At 41.0% G+C, this 17,846-nt stretch overlaps 1 protein-coding gene and 1 pseudogene across 15 annotated transcripts in view; one reads left to right on the top strand and one right to left on the bottom strand.

Moving 5' to 3' along the window:
• Positions 1-17,846, bottom strand: part of MCPH1 (microcephalin 1) — a 243,065-nt gene that overhangs the window by 157,073 nt on the left and 68,146 nt on the right. For 14 of the 15 annotated variants that reach the window (XM_055289042.2, XM_063637962.1, XM_063637967.1 and 11 more), the window contains 2 exons: positions 11,723-11,760; positions 8,530-8,692 (listed from right to left, as the gene is read on the bottom strand). The exons of the other annotated variant lie outside the window; for it this stretch is intronic. In XM_055289042.2, coding sequence (XP_055145017.1) covers positions 8,530-8,692; positions 11,723-11,760 — 201 coding nt within the window. The remainder of the gene's footprint in view (positions 1-8,529; positions 8,693-11,722; positions 11,761-17,846) is intronic. 15 annotated transcript variants of the gene reach the window in all.
• On the top strand, positions 11,980-15,587 carry LOC129491328 (adenylate kinase isoenzyme 6-like; annotated as a pseudogene).

Below are 17,846 nucleotides of genomic sequence, written 5' to 3' on the forward strand. Positions count from 1 at the left end.
CTACATCAATTTTTGATTATAACCCAAACCCTGTACACAATTTTCTGCCCCAGAATTCCCTAACTCTGCAAATGGCACCATTATCTATAGTTAGTTGCCCCAGGAAAAAATTTGGGTGGGAGTCTTCTTGACTTCTCCATTCCCACACACCTCATGTTACAGATTCCACTAGATCTTCCTAGGAAGCGTGCTGACCTACTGTCTCCTCCCCACCGATCAACCCCTCCTCCAGACACAGCCGCAGTCATTGTTCACCTCGATGATCCTAGCTGCCTCCTGCTGCTTACTCTGTTCTTACCTCCCTGCAATCCACTCTTTGCTGAGAGGCCACACAGACAAAACCTGTCACTCTGTAGTTAAAATAGTCCGATGGCTTCTGCATCCCTCATCTTGATCTACACAGCCATACTGGGGCCCTACAGCCTTCTCCAACACCTGTCCTCCTCACTCCTGGTGCCTCAGGTATTTCTCTTTCTTGCAAAGGTGCAGCCTTAGGACCCGTGCACTGGCTTTTCTGTGCCAGGTGCATTAAGTAGATTCTGTCTAGCACCTTTAGAAAATTAAAGAAAAAATATTAATGTAAAAATTTGAAAATGGTGATCAAACTTTATTTCTAATCAAGCCTGTGGATGCATCTCAGGGTGACTCTACAGTCTTCTCCCACTAAAATAATCACTTTGACTCTTTCAAACTCCAACATTCGTCATTCTTAGCACTCACAGGCTTGTCCACATCTTTTCAAATGTCGTCTTGGAGGGCAGCACCAAAGCCCTCAATTTTCCAGATGAATCACTTTTTGGTATCTGTCCTCAATCAGGAGATTATGGTCCTGGGAAGCATGGCGGCTCCAAACTGGGAAATGCGCACCTTGGGGTCTTGCCAGGAGCAACAGACAGGGGGATGGAGGACCTAGACCACAGCACCTGCTTCCCATGCTCCCAGTGGCCAGTCGCCATGCTGCCACAGCCTGCGGGAGCCTCCGCAGAGAACGAGCTCTGGCACTGTTCAGGAACCACTTCAAGTGAAAGCAGCGGACAAACTCTGTGGGAGTTTGGGCAAAACCAGAATCCATTATTTTAATAAGGAAAATGTATAAATTAGGTGTCCTGGAGATAAATGTCCATAGTCACTGCCTTAAAACAATGCCTTGACAGAGATGTGTTTCTAAGATCCACATTCAAGTCAGACAAGCTATTTTTTCCCAGAGTCTCCATCACTAAACTTACTATTTGTAGCGTCCTTCTCGGCTGCAAAAATGTTCTGTCAGGATCCAGTGAGACAATGCATGGGAAACACTCTGTGAAGTATAAAGTCCTCTACCAAGGTATAATCTGTAGCAGCATAAAAAGGACTTTGAAATCAAGCCGTGAAAGTTCAGAGACCCAGGCCTGAGATCCTAGTCGGCTTGCAAGTGCAAGCAATAAATGTCTGCCAGAGAGAACTGAAGGGAACCCTCAGAAACTCGGGGTCAATGAGACACACCAAGTACAACGTACCTGAAAATTATTCCTGACATGAGTTATGAACTTAATCTGCCAACTTAAGGTTAAAAAGAGAATGCTTTTTCAGGATGATCCCTTTTGAACAGACTTAGGAATGCAGGGTGATGAACTAACACCAGGGAAAAGCTGAGATCCCAGTTCTGGTTCCACCACGAGTTATAATATTAGGAGAGCGGCTCGGCATTTCTTTAATGTAAAACGAGAGGCGTGAACGGAATGAAGTGTGTGTGTTATTCTAACACTTCACTGATTCTATGCTCACCACTGATAAAAACACATCTCATCTGACTCACCGCTTACTAAGTTCAATATGGATCACATTATCTCAAGAAAATAGTCATGATGACATCATTTTTCATTAAGAAAACACTTGATTACTTGTTGATAGCGGCCTTGACATTCTGTTGTAAAGCTGATTTAGCTTTTAAGCCCTACACTCGTATTTATAAGTGAATTTGCTTTAAATCTCTATCATCAGATCCTTTTCATAAGCTGTTCAGAATCAAAATCTTAAAATCTCAATACAGGCTGTTATTCCTCACTGTGCTGGACAGAGTGCCACGGAGTGGTAGCTGGAAAAAGGGAAGACTGGATCACAGGACACTCCGCTGGTATTTTAGCATCCACAAAAGGGCTTTGAGGGAAAGTAGAATTGTAGATAAGTCACGGGAAAATGCAGGAAACATCAAATTAAGTGAGAGTGGGATACAGTATTTAAAGGTTCAAACTGTACTATGCTTGAACAACATAACAAAACAACGCGAGTCTAAAGGGACACTTTGGTCAAATTAATTTCTTTTTCTGTTGTGTTACTTCCTGTCTCCCGTAAATAGGAAGCTCAGCAACTCCTGGCATGGTTTTCTATTTCCATGCATCTGCCAGACAATTCAGTCATGAAGGAGGAAAAACATAAATTATTTTCTTTCCTGAAAACAGTAGAGCTAACACTGGGGGGGGAACTGCTGTAAACATGGAAAAATTGCCAATAAACTTCTCAAAAACATTAAGTCAAAATTCAAACTGAATTTTGTTATAAAATCGCCACAGTTTCTGATATGACTAGCTGGGCCACATGTAACCATCTAATTCTGAAGAACTGCTACAACTCTCCTTTACAAGAAATTTCCAGAGAATACCACACAAACCCTGAAATAAAAACATGCTCCGTAATGTTTTTCTTGGAGTCCAGTTTATACTGCTAGCCAAAGAGAATATTTTAAGAATCCCCCAACTGCATTGGAGACAGGGCTAGAAGGAGGAGGATGAGAGAGAGAGAGAGAGAGAGAGAGAGAGAGCCAGAGAAACAAAGAGTGCCAGAGAGAGAGAGAGAGAGAGAGAGAGATTCCTTGTACACAAAGTCAATGTATATAATATATGACATGGATACTTCAAATGTTGACCCTAAAAGAAATTGGAACTGTGAAGTTTATATCTGAAGTTATACACAAGACATAGATAAATATTAAATTGGGTGCTAAGCTTTAAAAATTATGTAGAATGGCTTTGTAAATGGTGGTGGCAACTATCCTCTCTCAAATTTCTTACGTTTGTACTACTGAATTTATTTAAATGTTAAAGGAGGGGGGCCATGCAAGAAGCTGCAGTCATCTTTGTCTTCTTGAAGACTGAGATGAACAGAGAAAGTGACTCAGCTTGTTTCTAAACTTTTTGCGGGTGCAAGTCAGGAGCAACCTATGAGCATCAATACTCCTGCTGTGCCAGTGAGCGGCATCGTGGTTACCATTGCATATACCTTGTAATCACGCAAACATATGTTTATATCTGTTTGTGTCATTTATATATGTGTGACATATTATACCTGACAGCCATCATGGTTACCTTGTAATCACACAAACACATATTTCACCTGAAGCCATAGGCCACCTGGGCCTTCACAATCTCCCAAGAATTGATACTATTCACAAATAGCGACATCATCAGTAACGCAAGGGCAATACAGACACACATTTGTGACGTTTTGCCATGAACGAGGGGAAAAAAAGGTAGCACAGAGGGCAAAGAGCAATTTAGGGAAAGTTATGTTTTTAAATTCTTTTCATTTTTTTTAAGATAGAAGAGCTGGGATGAAGCTTCAGTGCTAATAGGAAGTATAGAGACAGAGGCAGCAGTTGAAGGTACGGGAGCCTGTAAACTTCAGCACACAGAAGGAAACCTAGTTCTGAAACCAAGACACTAGCCTGGTCCTACCAGAGCCCAAACATCTCCATTTGGAAAGCACGTTAGATATGTAAAATATCCTTTTTGTTTTGTTTTTTGAGACAGAGTCTCACTCTGTCACCCAGGCTGGAGTACAGTGGCGGGATCTTGGCTCACTGCAACCTCCTCCCTCCGAGTTAAAGTGATTCTCCTGCCTCAGCCTCCCGAGTAGCTGGGATTACAGGCGCCTGCTACCATGCCCAGCTAATTTTTCTATTTTTAGTAGAGACGGAGTTTCACCATCTTGGCCAGGCTGGTCTTGAACTGTTGACCTCGTCATCCACCCTCCTCAGCCTCCCAAAGTGCTGGGATTACAGGCATGAGGCAATGCACCCGGCCTAGAGATACTTTTTAATTTAAATTTACAAACAATAAAATTTACTCATCTGTGCGTATGTGTGTACAGTTCTCTGTGTTGTAATACATGCATACATTCTGTAACCATTGCCACTAACATCACGGCACGATTCCAGTTCCCCAAAGATGTGGCAGCTGCTATTGCTCTGCAGAGGCAGACACTACTCCCACCTTAATGCGCGGCAACCACTCATCTGTTCTCCTTCCCTACGTTTGGCCTTGTCTAGAACAACAAAGAAATGGCCTTATACAGTATGTGACCTTCTGAAACCAGCTACTCAACTTGGCATGACGCCCCTGAGAGTCATGCAAGCTGCTGCACCTATCACCATTCCTTTCGATTCCTCAGTGACACACCACTGTATGGATGGTCCAGATGGCTGATCCATTCACCCACTGGAGGGAGAGCTGTGCTGTTTCCAGGTCCAGTTGATGAAAAGTAAGGCTGCTACAAATATTTGCGTACAGACTCTGTGTGAACACAAGCTTTCATTTCTCTGAGGCAAGTATCTGGGAGTGGGACTGCTGAGTGGACATTTAGCTTTCTGTGAAACTGCCAAACTGTTTCTCAGAGTGGCTGGACCACTTCCCGCTCGCACCAGCAGCCGTTCCAGCTGCCCTGGCTCCTTACTAGCGTGCGACTGTTATTTTTTCTTTTGGCCATTCTAATGGATATGTAGTCGATCTCACTGTATTTCTGAAGTGAGCAATAATGATGCGTATCTTTTTAGATGTTTATTTGCCATCTGTGTGTCCTCAGTAAAATGTCTATTCAAATCTTTTCTTTGCCAATTTTTGTTTGGGCTGTCTGTTTTCTTATTGTTCAGTACTGAGAGTTCTTTATATATTCCAGACATAAATCTTTTGTCAGATACAAGATTTGCAAATGTTTTCTTCTGACCTCTTCATATCTTTCACAGAGTAAAAGCTTTCAATTTTGATGAAATCTAAATTATCAATGTTTTCTGTTATTGATCATGCTTTTGGTGTATCTAAGAACTCTTTGCCTATACCAAGATCATTTTTCTTGTATGTTTACTTATAGTTTTATAGCTTTACATTTAGTCTATGATCCATTTGGAGGTAATTTTTATGGCCCGTGTAAGGTATAGAATGAGGTTCTCCCTTCCTTCCTCCTCTCCTGTACTCTCCTCTCCTTTTCTTTTCTTTGACAGGGTGTCTCTCTGCCACCCAGGCTGCAGTGCAGTGGCATGGTGTTGGCTCACTGCAACCTCCATCTCACTGGTTCAAGTGATTCTTGTGCCTCAGCCTCCTGAGTAGCTGAGATTACAGGCAGGTACCACCACGCTCAGCTAGTTTTTTTTATTTTTGGTAAAGCCGGGGTTTCACCATTTTGGCCAGGCTGGTCTCCAATTCCTGACCTCAGGTGATCCACCCAAAGTGTTGGGAAGGTTCCTTGACTTGCTTGTGTATGTCCAACTGCTCCAGCACCACTTGTTGAAAAGACTGAATTTCTCCACTGAATTGCCTTCATGCCTTTGAAAACCCATGGGATGTATTTTTGGGGTCTATTTCTGGATTCTCTGTCTGTTCTGTGTCTACCGATACCACACTGCCTTGAGGACCACAGCTTGAAAGGATGCCCCAGAACCACGTAGTGCCAGTCCTCCTCCTTGTTTTCTTTCTAAATTGTTTTGGCTATTCTGGCTCCTTAATATCTCCATAGAAATTTTAGAACCAGTTTGTCTGTATCTTGAAAGATTCTGCTGAGATTCTGAATGGAAATGTGTTAAATCTATAGATCATTTTGGGGACGAGCGACATGTTCACTGTACTGTGTCTTCCAATCCATGAACACTGTATGACTTTTAATCTATTTAGTTCTTTGATCTTTAAAATCAGCATTTTGTAGTTTTTAGCGTACAGATCCTGCACTGATTTTATTAGATTTATACTGAGGTTTCAATGGAATTCTTGCATTTGGATGACTTGCTCAACTCAGCTGTCAGCTCTAATTGCTATTTTGCAGATTGCCTGTGACTGTCTACATAGAAAATTGTGTGGTTTATAAATAGAGATAACTTTATTTCTTCCTTTCTAACCTATATGCCTTTTATTATCTTTTCTTGTCTGATTGCCTTGTACCTCATTCATTCACTTACGTGTCTGAGTGCCCCAGGTTCTTCCCTCCAGGCAAGGAGTCTAAAGATGAGAACTTTATTAAATAATGTGTTTTAATGCCCACCTTTCTCATATCACGTAATCCCAGAAGAGATACAATAACCTAAAATTTCACCCAGTTCTGTTTCTATGTATGATTAGTTGGGGAGTACTGGCAGGACACAGAGCAGAGACATGCAGACAACCAGAGAGCAGGTCTCTAACCATGTCGACAGCAAAGGCAGTACATTCTCACGTCTGACCTCTATGGACTGCTCAAAGTCCCAGAAGAATAAGTTGGGTAAAGAATCCTGTATAGATACATATCTTTAGAAATAATATTTTTTCCTTCAAAACCTGAGGGAACGGAGAGTAATCAGATTAAGATACAGAGACAATTTGAATTGGAGAGAAAACACAGAACTCATTCACTGATGCTAGAGTTATTAAACAGACAGTAGTCCACCCTATCCAAAGGGGGTACAGTCCGTGGCCCCCTGGGGGATGCCTAAAACTGTGAATAGTTCTGAACCCCACATAAACTATGCACAATTTTTTTTCCTTCTTCACAATTTCACAGGTCAAAGAGTCATTTTTTCCACAGATCTTAGCTACATCAGCATACCATTTTTCTTTCCTTATTAAGTGGACAACGTTCACCTTTTCACTTAAAGAAAGTACCTTGGGGCCGGGCGCGGTGGCTCAAGCCTGTAATCCCAGCACTTTGGGAGACCGAGGCGGGCGGATCACGAGGTCAGGAGATCGAGACCATCCTGGCTAACACGGTGAAACCCTGTCTCTACTAAAAATACAAAAAAAAATTAGCCGGGCGTGTTGGCGGGCGCCTGTAGTCCCAGCTACTCGGGAGGCTGAGGCAGGAGAATGGCGTGAACCCGGGAGGCGGAGCTTGCAGTGAGCCGAGATCGCGCCACTGCACTCCAGCCTGGGGGACAAAGAAAGACTCCGTCTCAAAAAAAAAAAAAAAAAAAAAAAGAAAGTACCTTGGAGCGCCTCTTTGGCATATCAAAGTTGTCAGCATCAATACTCTTGTGCTTGGGGAACATTATTAGGCCAAATAAGGGTTCCTTGAAGACAAACACTGCAAAACCACAAGATTCTATCTAATAACCAAGATGGCTACTAAGTAAGGGCAAGCAGCACCTACTCCATGGACAGGCTGGAATGAAGGATGATTCATATCCCAGGGAGAATGGAGCCGGATAACCTGAGGTTTCTTCATGCTAGTCAGAAAAGAATGCATTTAAAGACTTATAAATTGTTATTTTCTGGGATTTCCCATTTAATATTTTCAGACTATGGTACCTGAAACCACAGAAAACAAAACCCTGGATGAGAGGGGGACTACTATCTTTCATCCAAATACACATAAAGCAGTACTAGTATATAATCAGCTAAGGTGATCCCCAATTGCCACCAATGCAAATAAACAGTGCTTACTTTTGGAATTTCAACATTTTCCACTTCACAACTAGAAGCACTAATCTCTTTAAACTCTGTCACAACACAGAAAAAAGACCACGGCCATTCTTGAAAATACATGCGTAGCTTTTGCATGTTATAATTCTACTGGTTTAAATGAACACAGTATGAGTATGAATAGAATACATTCTTGGGAGAGGAGGAGGAAAGACAGATCCCACAGATGCAAAATGGTAACATACGTAAAAAATGTTGCTACTGTCATCAGAAAGCAATGCTTTGGAGCAACCTTAGGTTGAACACCAAAGTAAAAATAGAACCAGTAACAGTTCATTTCAGTTTTTATGAATAACGAAAATAATTATGTATTTTTAAAAACTATCTTTAATGTACAGAAACAAGGGCAAATAATGTTACAGATAGATATACATAGGATGAAACCTATCCAAATGGGATTAAAAGAACATGTTTCATCCTAAGTAAATCCATCTGTACAAACAATGGCTGAATTATTTTGGCTCTGCAAACCACCACCACCACAGGTCACAGTATTTCTTGGTCACACATAGAGGAAAGCTCTTTGACTGTGAGAACGTGCATTTTGCGTTTCTTTCAGCATGTTTCTAATCTTGCTTCTCCTTTATCTTAGAAGCTACTCACTTCCTGCTCTCTACCCTCCCCGTCCTCCTGTTGCCCCAGGACTTGGCCCTGATTGAAGGGTAGCAGCCCAAGGGAGACCAATAGGAGGAAAGACGGGTGTTCCCAGCTCACAGGAAAGTGTGCAGATCCACAAGGGTGCACGCCGGCCTGAGTGCTGATGTCAGCACCTCAGGGTGACCCATTCTATCAAAATGCCTTGTTTTAAAATATGCAGTTCAGACACGGTGCTTACCCAATCATAAGAGAGAACCCAGCAGCCACGCGCGATTCCCAGCAGCACATTCAGGGTGCGAAGTGGCTTCCCAGAGAGCACGTGAGTTGTGGTCTCACAGACGTCTGGCGCAATTGAAAAGCCTTTCAATTTATCCACAACCTGGATGACAACATTCTGCTTTCTATCAAATCGGGGGAAAAATTAACAAAATGAATAACTGTTGCACATCAACATCAAAGCAGTTACACTCAATATTAGTAATAATAAAACTACAAAGCCAAAATTTTAAACTGATTTTGGTTATGGTACTTATATCTTAACTGACTTATAATCAATGGTTTGAAACCTGGGGAAATACACTTCAGATCTCAATTCTATTTTAATGGCTGAGAAGACAAGCCCACAGGCTGTCAATGGCTTCTCACAGTGGCTGGGCGGGGTAGGGACAGAGCCAGCATCAGAAACCAGGCCCCTGGCTGGGCCCAGTGGCTCACAACTGTAATCCCATCACTTTGGGAGCCGAGGCGGGTGGATCACAAGGAGTTCAAGATGAGCCTGGCCAACATGGTGAAACCCCATCTTACTAAAAACTACAAAAATTAGCCAGGCGTGGTGGCACGCGCCTGTGGTACCAGCTACTCAGGAGGCTGAGGCAGAAAAATAGCTTGAACCCAGGAGGTGGAGGTTGCAGTGAGCCACGATCATGTCACTGCACTCCCGCCTGGGCGACAGGGCGAGACTCCGTCTAAAAAAAAAGAAAAAAAAAAAAAAAAGAAAGAAAAAAAGAAACCAGGCCCCTGACATCAGACCAACACTCTTCCCACTGGGGCAATGATTTGTTTTTCAGGCCTATTTGAACCTATCTGTACATGCTCAGAACCAAGAACCTCACTTATTTTATTTTGAAAATTAATATTTATTGAGTATCAACACATAGTTTTTCTACTAAGAGGCGAAAAAAGACCCTTTTTATTAAATCATCAAATCAAATCTGGGACCTATTTGTCACAAAGCTCATGACCATTACCGCTTCTCTCCTGCCCTGTCATTCCCTTAATACTTAAAATATCCTTTAAAAAATATATTCTTTCCATCCAACTTCCTTATCAAACAACCCTCAGTTCTTTCTTCCCTTTTATAATAACCTTTCTGTGCCTTTAGTTATGACATTGGATTTCTCTCTCTCCCAGAAAATTTTAAAAATCCCCAATGAAGGGCTTTCTAAGCCACACTGTGATATACACAACAACACGGTGAAACCCCATCTCTACTAAAAATACAAAAAAATTAGCCGGGCGTGGTGGAGGGCACCTGTAGTCCCAGCTACTTGGGAGGCTGAGGCAGGAGAATGGCGTGAACCTGGGAGGTGCAGCTAGCAGTGAGAGGAGACAGAGTCACTGCACTCCAGCCTGGCTGACAGAGCAAGACTCTTATCTCTAAATAAATAAATAAATAGATAAAGAAATGAGCATCTCTCCAAAAATTATATTACAAAGGGGAAGAGGTTATTGTCTATGCTTATACACACTGTCTCTAACATTCTTCCTTCCAAATGATGGTGTTTGGTGTTCCTTAGTTTTATTTTATGGTTTTGAGACAGGGTCTCACTCTGTTGCCCAGGCTGGAGTGCAGTGGTACAATCATGGCTCACTGCATCCTTGATCTCCTGGGCTGCAGTGATCCTCCTGCCTTATCTTCCCAAGTAGTTGGGACTATAGGCAACTCACCACCAAGTGTGGCTAACTTTTGCATTTTTTTGTAGACACGAGGTTTTGCTATGTTGCCCAGGCTGGTCTTGAACTCCTAGGCTCAAACAATATGTCCACCTGGGCCCCTCAAAGTGCTGGGATTATAGTCGTGAACCAATGCACCCAGCCCTCTTAGTTTTATCTCTAGTGATCTTAGGTATGTCCATCTCAAGACCTGTTTCTTTATCTGTAAAATGAAAGGGCTGGATTATATCATGCTTTTAAATTCTTAGAGATCCTTAGGGTAGAAAAGATGCGTGAGTCAAGATCTGGGCCTCATCACTACTTCAACCCGAGAATCTGTGCCTGAGTCAAGAAAAATAATTAAACTTGGAAAAAAAATAAAGGCAAAAATGATAAAAGAAAACAAAAACGAAAACAAAAAGTAAAAAGCTCTAAACTAGACACTCCCTAGAACTCCATCCTGAGGCTGGCAGCTACTTGCTAGATGTGCCAATAAGTAACAAGTGTCTCTGCAAGGCACAGTTAATCCACATAAAACCAGAATGTCTAGGACTTGTTCTTAACTATCACCAAGAAGTCTATGTGGAGAAAAAAAGAGTAAGACAAGAAGATGGCCTAAATGAAAAGTTTTATTTTTAAATCTTGAATGAGAAAACAAGTAGTTAACTAGTAATTTTTTTTTTATTTTGGAAAAACACAAAGACTTTAAAAAATATTACACATATATTCAATATTCACTTCTGTACAATATATTTCATGATATATTTACAAAAATTTTGAGTAACCCCCTTTTTCACTATATAATGTATGGTGTTTGATGATCAGTCCTTTTATTTTTAATCCACAGGCAGGAAAAGGATCCCACTACTGAAAATGTTCTAAACGTGCCCTCTCTGCAGCATATTTTTCACTGAAATGTTCCAATGTTTTGATGGATGTCTTAAAACCTTAAAACCTACGACTGATATCAAAAACATGGTTTTCCCCTTTAAACAGGAATTCAAAAATCTGTTGCAAAGAATATAGTACTGTATTTTTGTTGGATGTTCTTTGTTGTGTTAAATGTTTAAGGGAGATGATAAGAGCATGCCAACAAGCTATTAACCCTTCCACAAAATGCATACATAGCAACTTTAATACTGCTGTGGAAAGCTTGCTGCTGCAGTATTGCTTTAAGACCTTTAAGGGAAATGTTTTGGTCAATGATGTTCCACTTCTTGAACGTTCATGAAGCTATTTGGTATCAAGCCAGCAAAAGAACATCAAAACGAGCACACACCTCTTAATGCTGCCTAAACAACCCCAGAGTTTTCAAGGCTAGAACGCCCACATTCGGTAAATGTTTAATTTTCAGTCATCTTCTAACTCAGCTATTAATTTTATAAAGTAAAAGTGATACAGGACAGATCGACAAACTGCCTAAAGGCACCCAGAATTAAGAGTACATGAGAGAAAAGGTTAACATTTTACATTGAACAGAAATCAAAACAAGTACTTACTCAGATGGCATGCTTGTCATGACTAATGTTCTTGTTGGCTAGAGATTTCAAACAAGAAGGAACAAAAAACAGTCAAAAACATAAAAAATATTTTTCCCACAGAAATAAACTTTAATAATTTTTTTGAAAAGTTACATCACTTGAAAATAAACATTTAAGCATATATCAAAGAAAAAAAACTTTATATTCCTGGAAAAAACAGCCCAAGAGATAGAAACTCAGATACTATCCCCAAAGCAATCCAAAATAATCCAAACATGAGGTACAAGAGCAAAAAAACAATTTCTCCCAGGAATCTGTTCTACCAGTTAGCCAGCAGACCTCCAAGTGTGTCAACATCTTTACACACTTCAAAGTGACAAAGGGTAAGAAGGGTGATTGTGTAGACTCGTCAGCCACTCTTCTCAAGACTTCTAGGCAACCTCATTCTCATTTCAGACACATGTGCACAATAATGCCTGTGCTTCTGTTGCACCTGTCAAGTGAACCCCCCACACACAGAAGCATGGATAAGAGAACTTATTTGTTCTGTCAACATCTGCTATTAACTGGAACTGAAAAAAAATTTTAAACAAAATGTTTAATTTTTTTTTGCTTATCTAAGATGCACGCTGAGTTGCAAAAAATTTAAATGCTATAGAAATATATAATCAGAAATACAAATTTCCTGTAATTCCACCAGCTAGAAATGACTATTTAACAATTTGGCAGTATATTCAGCCAAATGTTCACTCTATAGGAGTGCGTGTGTATGTGTATGCATGCATATACAAACAAAAATGAATTCACATTATTCATATACTTTTGTAATATGCATGAAATACTTCAAATGTAACCAACTGTGTAGTATAACCAATATGTCTTGAAAAGTCAATGTGAAGTAAATGAGAAGGAACAGAAGGCATTTGAGGGACCCCAGGGTTGATGAACATGACAGACATGAAGCAGTTTCTACACTACATATTTGGGGAAGGACTGCTGGTTTATAGAGATCTTGTCTCTGCTGGGTGAAAGATAACAGAATCTGATTTGCTAGTATTTTTCGTTTGTCTACTTTTCTACTTTGGTTTCAAAACAATTAAGAATTTCATATAATCAGGAAGTAGACATCTGAATAAAATTTTATATTTCTGCTTTTATGTTTGGCCCATGACTGAATTTTTTTTTCTTTTTTTTTTTTTTTTTTGAGATGGAGTTTTGCTCTTCTTGCCCAGGCTGGAGCGCAATGGCGCAATCTCGGCTCACTGCAACCTCCATCTCCCAGGTTCAAGCAATTCTCCTACCTCAGCCTCCCAAGTAGCTAGGATCACAGGTGCCCACTACCACACCGAGCTAATTTTTGTATTTTTAGTAGAGACAGGACTCTACCATGTTGGCCAGGCTGGTCTCCAACTCCTGACCTCAGGTGATCCACCCACCTCGGCCTTCCAAAGTGCTGGGATTACAGGTGTGAGCCACCATGCCTGGCCTGAAATTTTAGAATTGAAGCTTACAAATTATCTCTGTCTGTTTGTATGTCTGTATTGTACCGTAGAAATGCCACTGTAGTGAATAGTTACAATTTTATATAGCCTTGCCATCTATTTTGATCATAAGTTTAACCTTCTCATACCAGAAAGAGGGCTTAGTTTCCCTCGACAGCTTCCACCTGCCACCCCCAGTCCTCAGTGGGGTTGATCCAGGGATCTGCCTTATACACCTCCTCTTTCTGGTGATGACCTCTCTAAGGGACAGTCCACCTGGCCTCCCTGCCGACCCCACACCCCACATGGACTGTGGAGTATGCCAAAGTGACCACCTCTCCAATGCTGTGTGATCATGAAACTCATGGCTGCCTGTTTTAAACTCACCAACTAAAACTCCCTGCAGGAAACCTGCTTGGACAATGCCCTGGCCCCAATAAAGGTGTTGACCCATGGGTCCCACTCTGTCTTGCTCTATGCCTGACACTTCATTCATTCTTCTGGTGACCTGGGGAAAGAGCACTGCCCTCCCGACTCATGGCACCCTCCCTCTCTAGGATCTGGAAGTAATAAATCTTGGAACTTATTTCCTATCATGGTGGTGTGTTGAATTTGCACATTCCATCTGAAGAACCAGGGGCTCTCCCAGGCTACCTGGGTTTTCCCCGGGATGCTGGGGAAGAACACAAGGGCAGGCTCTGAGCACCAGAGCGATGGTCAGGCAGTCACAAACTGGAGAGGGGTCAGAAAAGAGCCACAAGGGCGTCTGCCAGGATAAGCACATCTCCCATGCGAGGAATGCCTGATACCGGTCCAGACAACAAAGCATCACGCTGTCCACCAGGTAAAAGGAGTGCCCGGGAAGGGCACCCAAGTAAACACTTGCACCCTGCTCCCCAGCATTTGCTGTTACGGCAGGGTTGTTAGCTGCTCTGGTACTGGACGCCCAGTGTGGCAGGGGAGCTTTCAAAGCAGCTATTGTCTCTCATCCTGGGATAACCATCATGAGATGGTCTTACCAAATGAGAGTATGATAGCTCTTAAGGACGTTCTGTTATGACTGGCTTAGAAATAAAGAGGCACCTATAAACTGAATGTTCCTAAAATTCCCAGAAATTAAGGAAACTGAACTTCCAATAATACTTTCAACAGCAATAAAAAAAGTATTCCTATAGAAACATAAATGTTTTAAGAATTCAAGTTCACATATTTAGGTAAATTTTTGGCAAATGAGACTAGTTGAATATTTGGGGTTTAATAAAAATAGTCATGTCTTCTATGAGCTGTCAGCATTAAGTATTATTATTCCTATTTTTTAAGATGGGGTATCTCACTATGTCACCGAGGCTGGTCTCAAATTCCTGGCCTCGGCAATCCTCCCATCTTGGACTCCAAAAAGTTCTAGGATTATAGGCATGAGCCACTGTGCCCAGCCAGACTATACATTCTTATTCTACTTGTACATGTTCTTACAAAAGCTATACAGATTTACTGATCAAATAAGTGAACGTTACTTCTACTTAAGGTTTAAGACTATGAAAAAACGTAAATTTGTGGTTAACCAAATTGAATCATTAACCTGACAAACCTTTTTTAACAATAATTTTTTAAATTATTTATTTATTTACTTTTGAGAGACAGGGTCTTGCTCTGTTGCCCTAGCTGGAGTGCAGTGGTACAATTTTTTTTTGCAGATAGCAAGGTGAACCCATTGCATGTTAACATCTTAGCAGTATTATGAAATTAGTTTTAACCCCACAGACTCCCTGAGTTCAGTCCTAAAGTGTCATTTTGCTCGGACTTTGTGATACAAAAGTGTCATAGAAAGCCCGGTACACCAGGGGTTGGAAAAACCACACTTAAGAATCAAAATCAGGATTGAAATACATTAATGTGGGTGATTTAGCTTGAGAAGCGCAATTGTATGATGGCTACGATGGAGAGTATAATTGTCCCATTTTAGATGAAGACAAAGTACCTGATGAGTTAGATAACCAAATAAGAGAATGTGGAGTTATTGTTGATTACCACGGTTATGATTTCTTCCCTGAACGCTGGTTTCATATAGTTTTTGTGCTGAGAACAGATGCCAACATATTGTAGGAAATACTTGAAATGAGGGGTTATAATGAGAAGGAACTAAAAGACAATATTCAGTGTGAGATTATCCAAGTTCTTTATGAAGAAGCCACAGCATCCTACAAGGAAGAAATTGTGCATCAGCTGCCCAGCAATAAACCAGAAGAGCTAGAAAATAATGTAGATCAGATCTTGAAATGGATTGAGCAGCGGATCAAAGATCATAACTCTTGACTTATAAGGCTAGCTACTTTACAATCACTCTTGCTGATATCTCTCTGCTGACGTCATAGAAATTGTTAAAGTATCAGTAACACTTTATTAAAATCATGTTGCAGGACTAGCAGGCGGATAGTATAAAGGCTTATGCCTATGTTTCTTTTTCTCCATGAGAAAGCTAAACATTTGAAATACAACAAATATAGCATTGCTAAGGATTGAGACAAGCTGGGCGCGGTGGCTCACACCTGTAATCCCATCATTTTGGGAGGCTGAGGTGGGCGGATCATGGGTTCAGGAGATTGAGACCACCCTGGCTAACACGGTGAAACCTCGTCTCTACTAAAAATACAAAAAATTAGCCGGGCATGGTGGTGGGCACCTATAGTCCCAGCTACTTGGGAGGCTGAGGCAGGAGAATGGTGTGAACCTGGTAGATGGAGCTTGCAGTGAGCCAAGATCATGCTACTGCACTCCAGCCTGGGCGACAGAGACAGACTCCATCTCAAAAAAAAAAAAAAAAAAAAAGGATTGAGACAAAAAACTGTCATTTCAATGCTTAAACTGCTAAAGAATTAATAAATCTGAAGAAATAGATGGATATCTTTTAAGTTTATTACAGAAAAAATGCAGATGATCGATGATCTCTCTTTTTTTTTTTTTTTTGAGAAGGAATCTCGCTCTGTCGCCCAGGCTGGAGTGCAGTGGCGCAATCTCAGCTGACTGCAAGCTCCGCCTCCCGGGTTCACGCTATTATCCTGCCTCAGCCTCTCCGAGTAGCTGGGACTACAGGCGCCCGCCACCACGCCCGGCTAATTTTTTGTATTTTTAGTAGAGACGAGGTTTCACCGTGTTAGCCAGGATGGTCTCGATCTCCTGAACCTGTGATCCGCCCACCTCAGCCTCCCAAAATGCTGGGATTACAGGCGTGAGCCACCGCGCCCGGCCCAGATTATCTCTTAAAACTAAAGACTAAAGATTTAAAAAAAAAGAGAAAAGTTTGCTCAATATTGATGAGCCTGTTTCTTTGGTTTACTGTTTAACACATTCACCTAAAAAAATAAAGCCTCATTCTTTTTTCTGTATAACTGGCTTAGATTCCAAAGATTCTGTGTTTTATGAGAATAACCTTCAATGGTTTATATTGACTTTATTTTGCCCTTGAGTATTCAAGAAATCTTGTCTCTTAGGAAAGAGCTAAGGTTCTTCACAGTCAGGTTACCTCTGTGATTACTTTTAAAGTCTTTTACAGTCACTGATTAAATAGGTAGGCAAATATTGTTTCTAAGTTACATGATCCTATTGGAATCAGGTATTCAAAATTTCTTGATAATTTTTGATATTCTGCCTTTCCCAAATCAAATTCTAAATGATGTATTTTGCACTTAAAACTGTCTGAGGCTGGACACAGTGGCTTATCCCTGTAATTCCAGCACTTTGGGAAGCTGAGGCAGGTGGATCACCTGAGGTCAGGAGTTCGAGACCAGCCTGGCCAACATGGCGAAACCCCATCTCTACTAAAAATACAAAAATTAGCCAGGCATGGTGGCAGGCATCTGTAATCCCAGCTACTTGGGAGGCTGGGGCAGAAGAATGGCTTGAAATCCAGGAGGTGGAGGTTGCAGTGAGCTAAGATTGGGCCACTGCACTCCAGCCTGGGCGACAGAGTGAGTCTCCATCTCAAAAAAACAAAACAAAAGAAAAAACTGTCTAAGATTCCCCAGACATACCTGGAAAACAACAAGTATTTGTGCTTTTACTTTAATAAAAAATAGATGCTCAAAATAATTAGGAGATGTGTTTGATTTGTTACTATTGATAAGTTATATGGGACAAGTTGTCAAATCAAAAAAGATACTTAGCCAGCTCTAGGTTAAATATATGTTATTAATATAGAGGCGTTTATTTCCCCTCCAAACTAACTCTCTTTATGTGATATTCTTGGTCTATTCTAATTATATGCTTGGCATATTGATTGTATATTATGTCTTGGGACTATTTTGTTATAACTGAAGATTTTTTCTGTAAAGATTATGTTGTTCCATTTTTATAAATTAGATGTAACATCCACAGTTCTTTTAAAATAAGGTTAATTATGGTGTTTCTAGATGCTGTATCTAGAACTTTTTTGGGTTGACTCTGTTTTGCATACCATAACTAACTTTACTTATCAGTTGCCAACACTCTTGTAATGAACTCTCAATAAATTTAGTTTTGAAAATTATCAGTAATACGATAACCATAGCCATTTAAAATCTTTTGTCACCTACAGATTTCTGTTTTTCTCTGACACTTCCCTGATCAGCATCTGCAATCAGCTATAGGCCAGAGTGACTTACCTTTGACCAAGAGGGGGCTGTGTT

The sequence above is a fragment of the Symphalangus syndactylus genome, chromosome 1 (assembly GCF_028878055.3).
Source record: "Symphalangus syndactylus isolate Jambi chromosome 1, NHGRI_mSymSyn1-v2.1_pri, whole genome shotgun sequence".
Lineage (NCBI taxonomy): Eukaryota > Metazoa > Chordata > Mammalia > Primates > Hylobatidae > Symphalangus > Symphalangus syndactylus.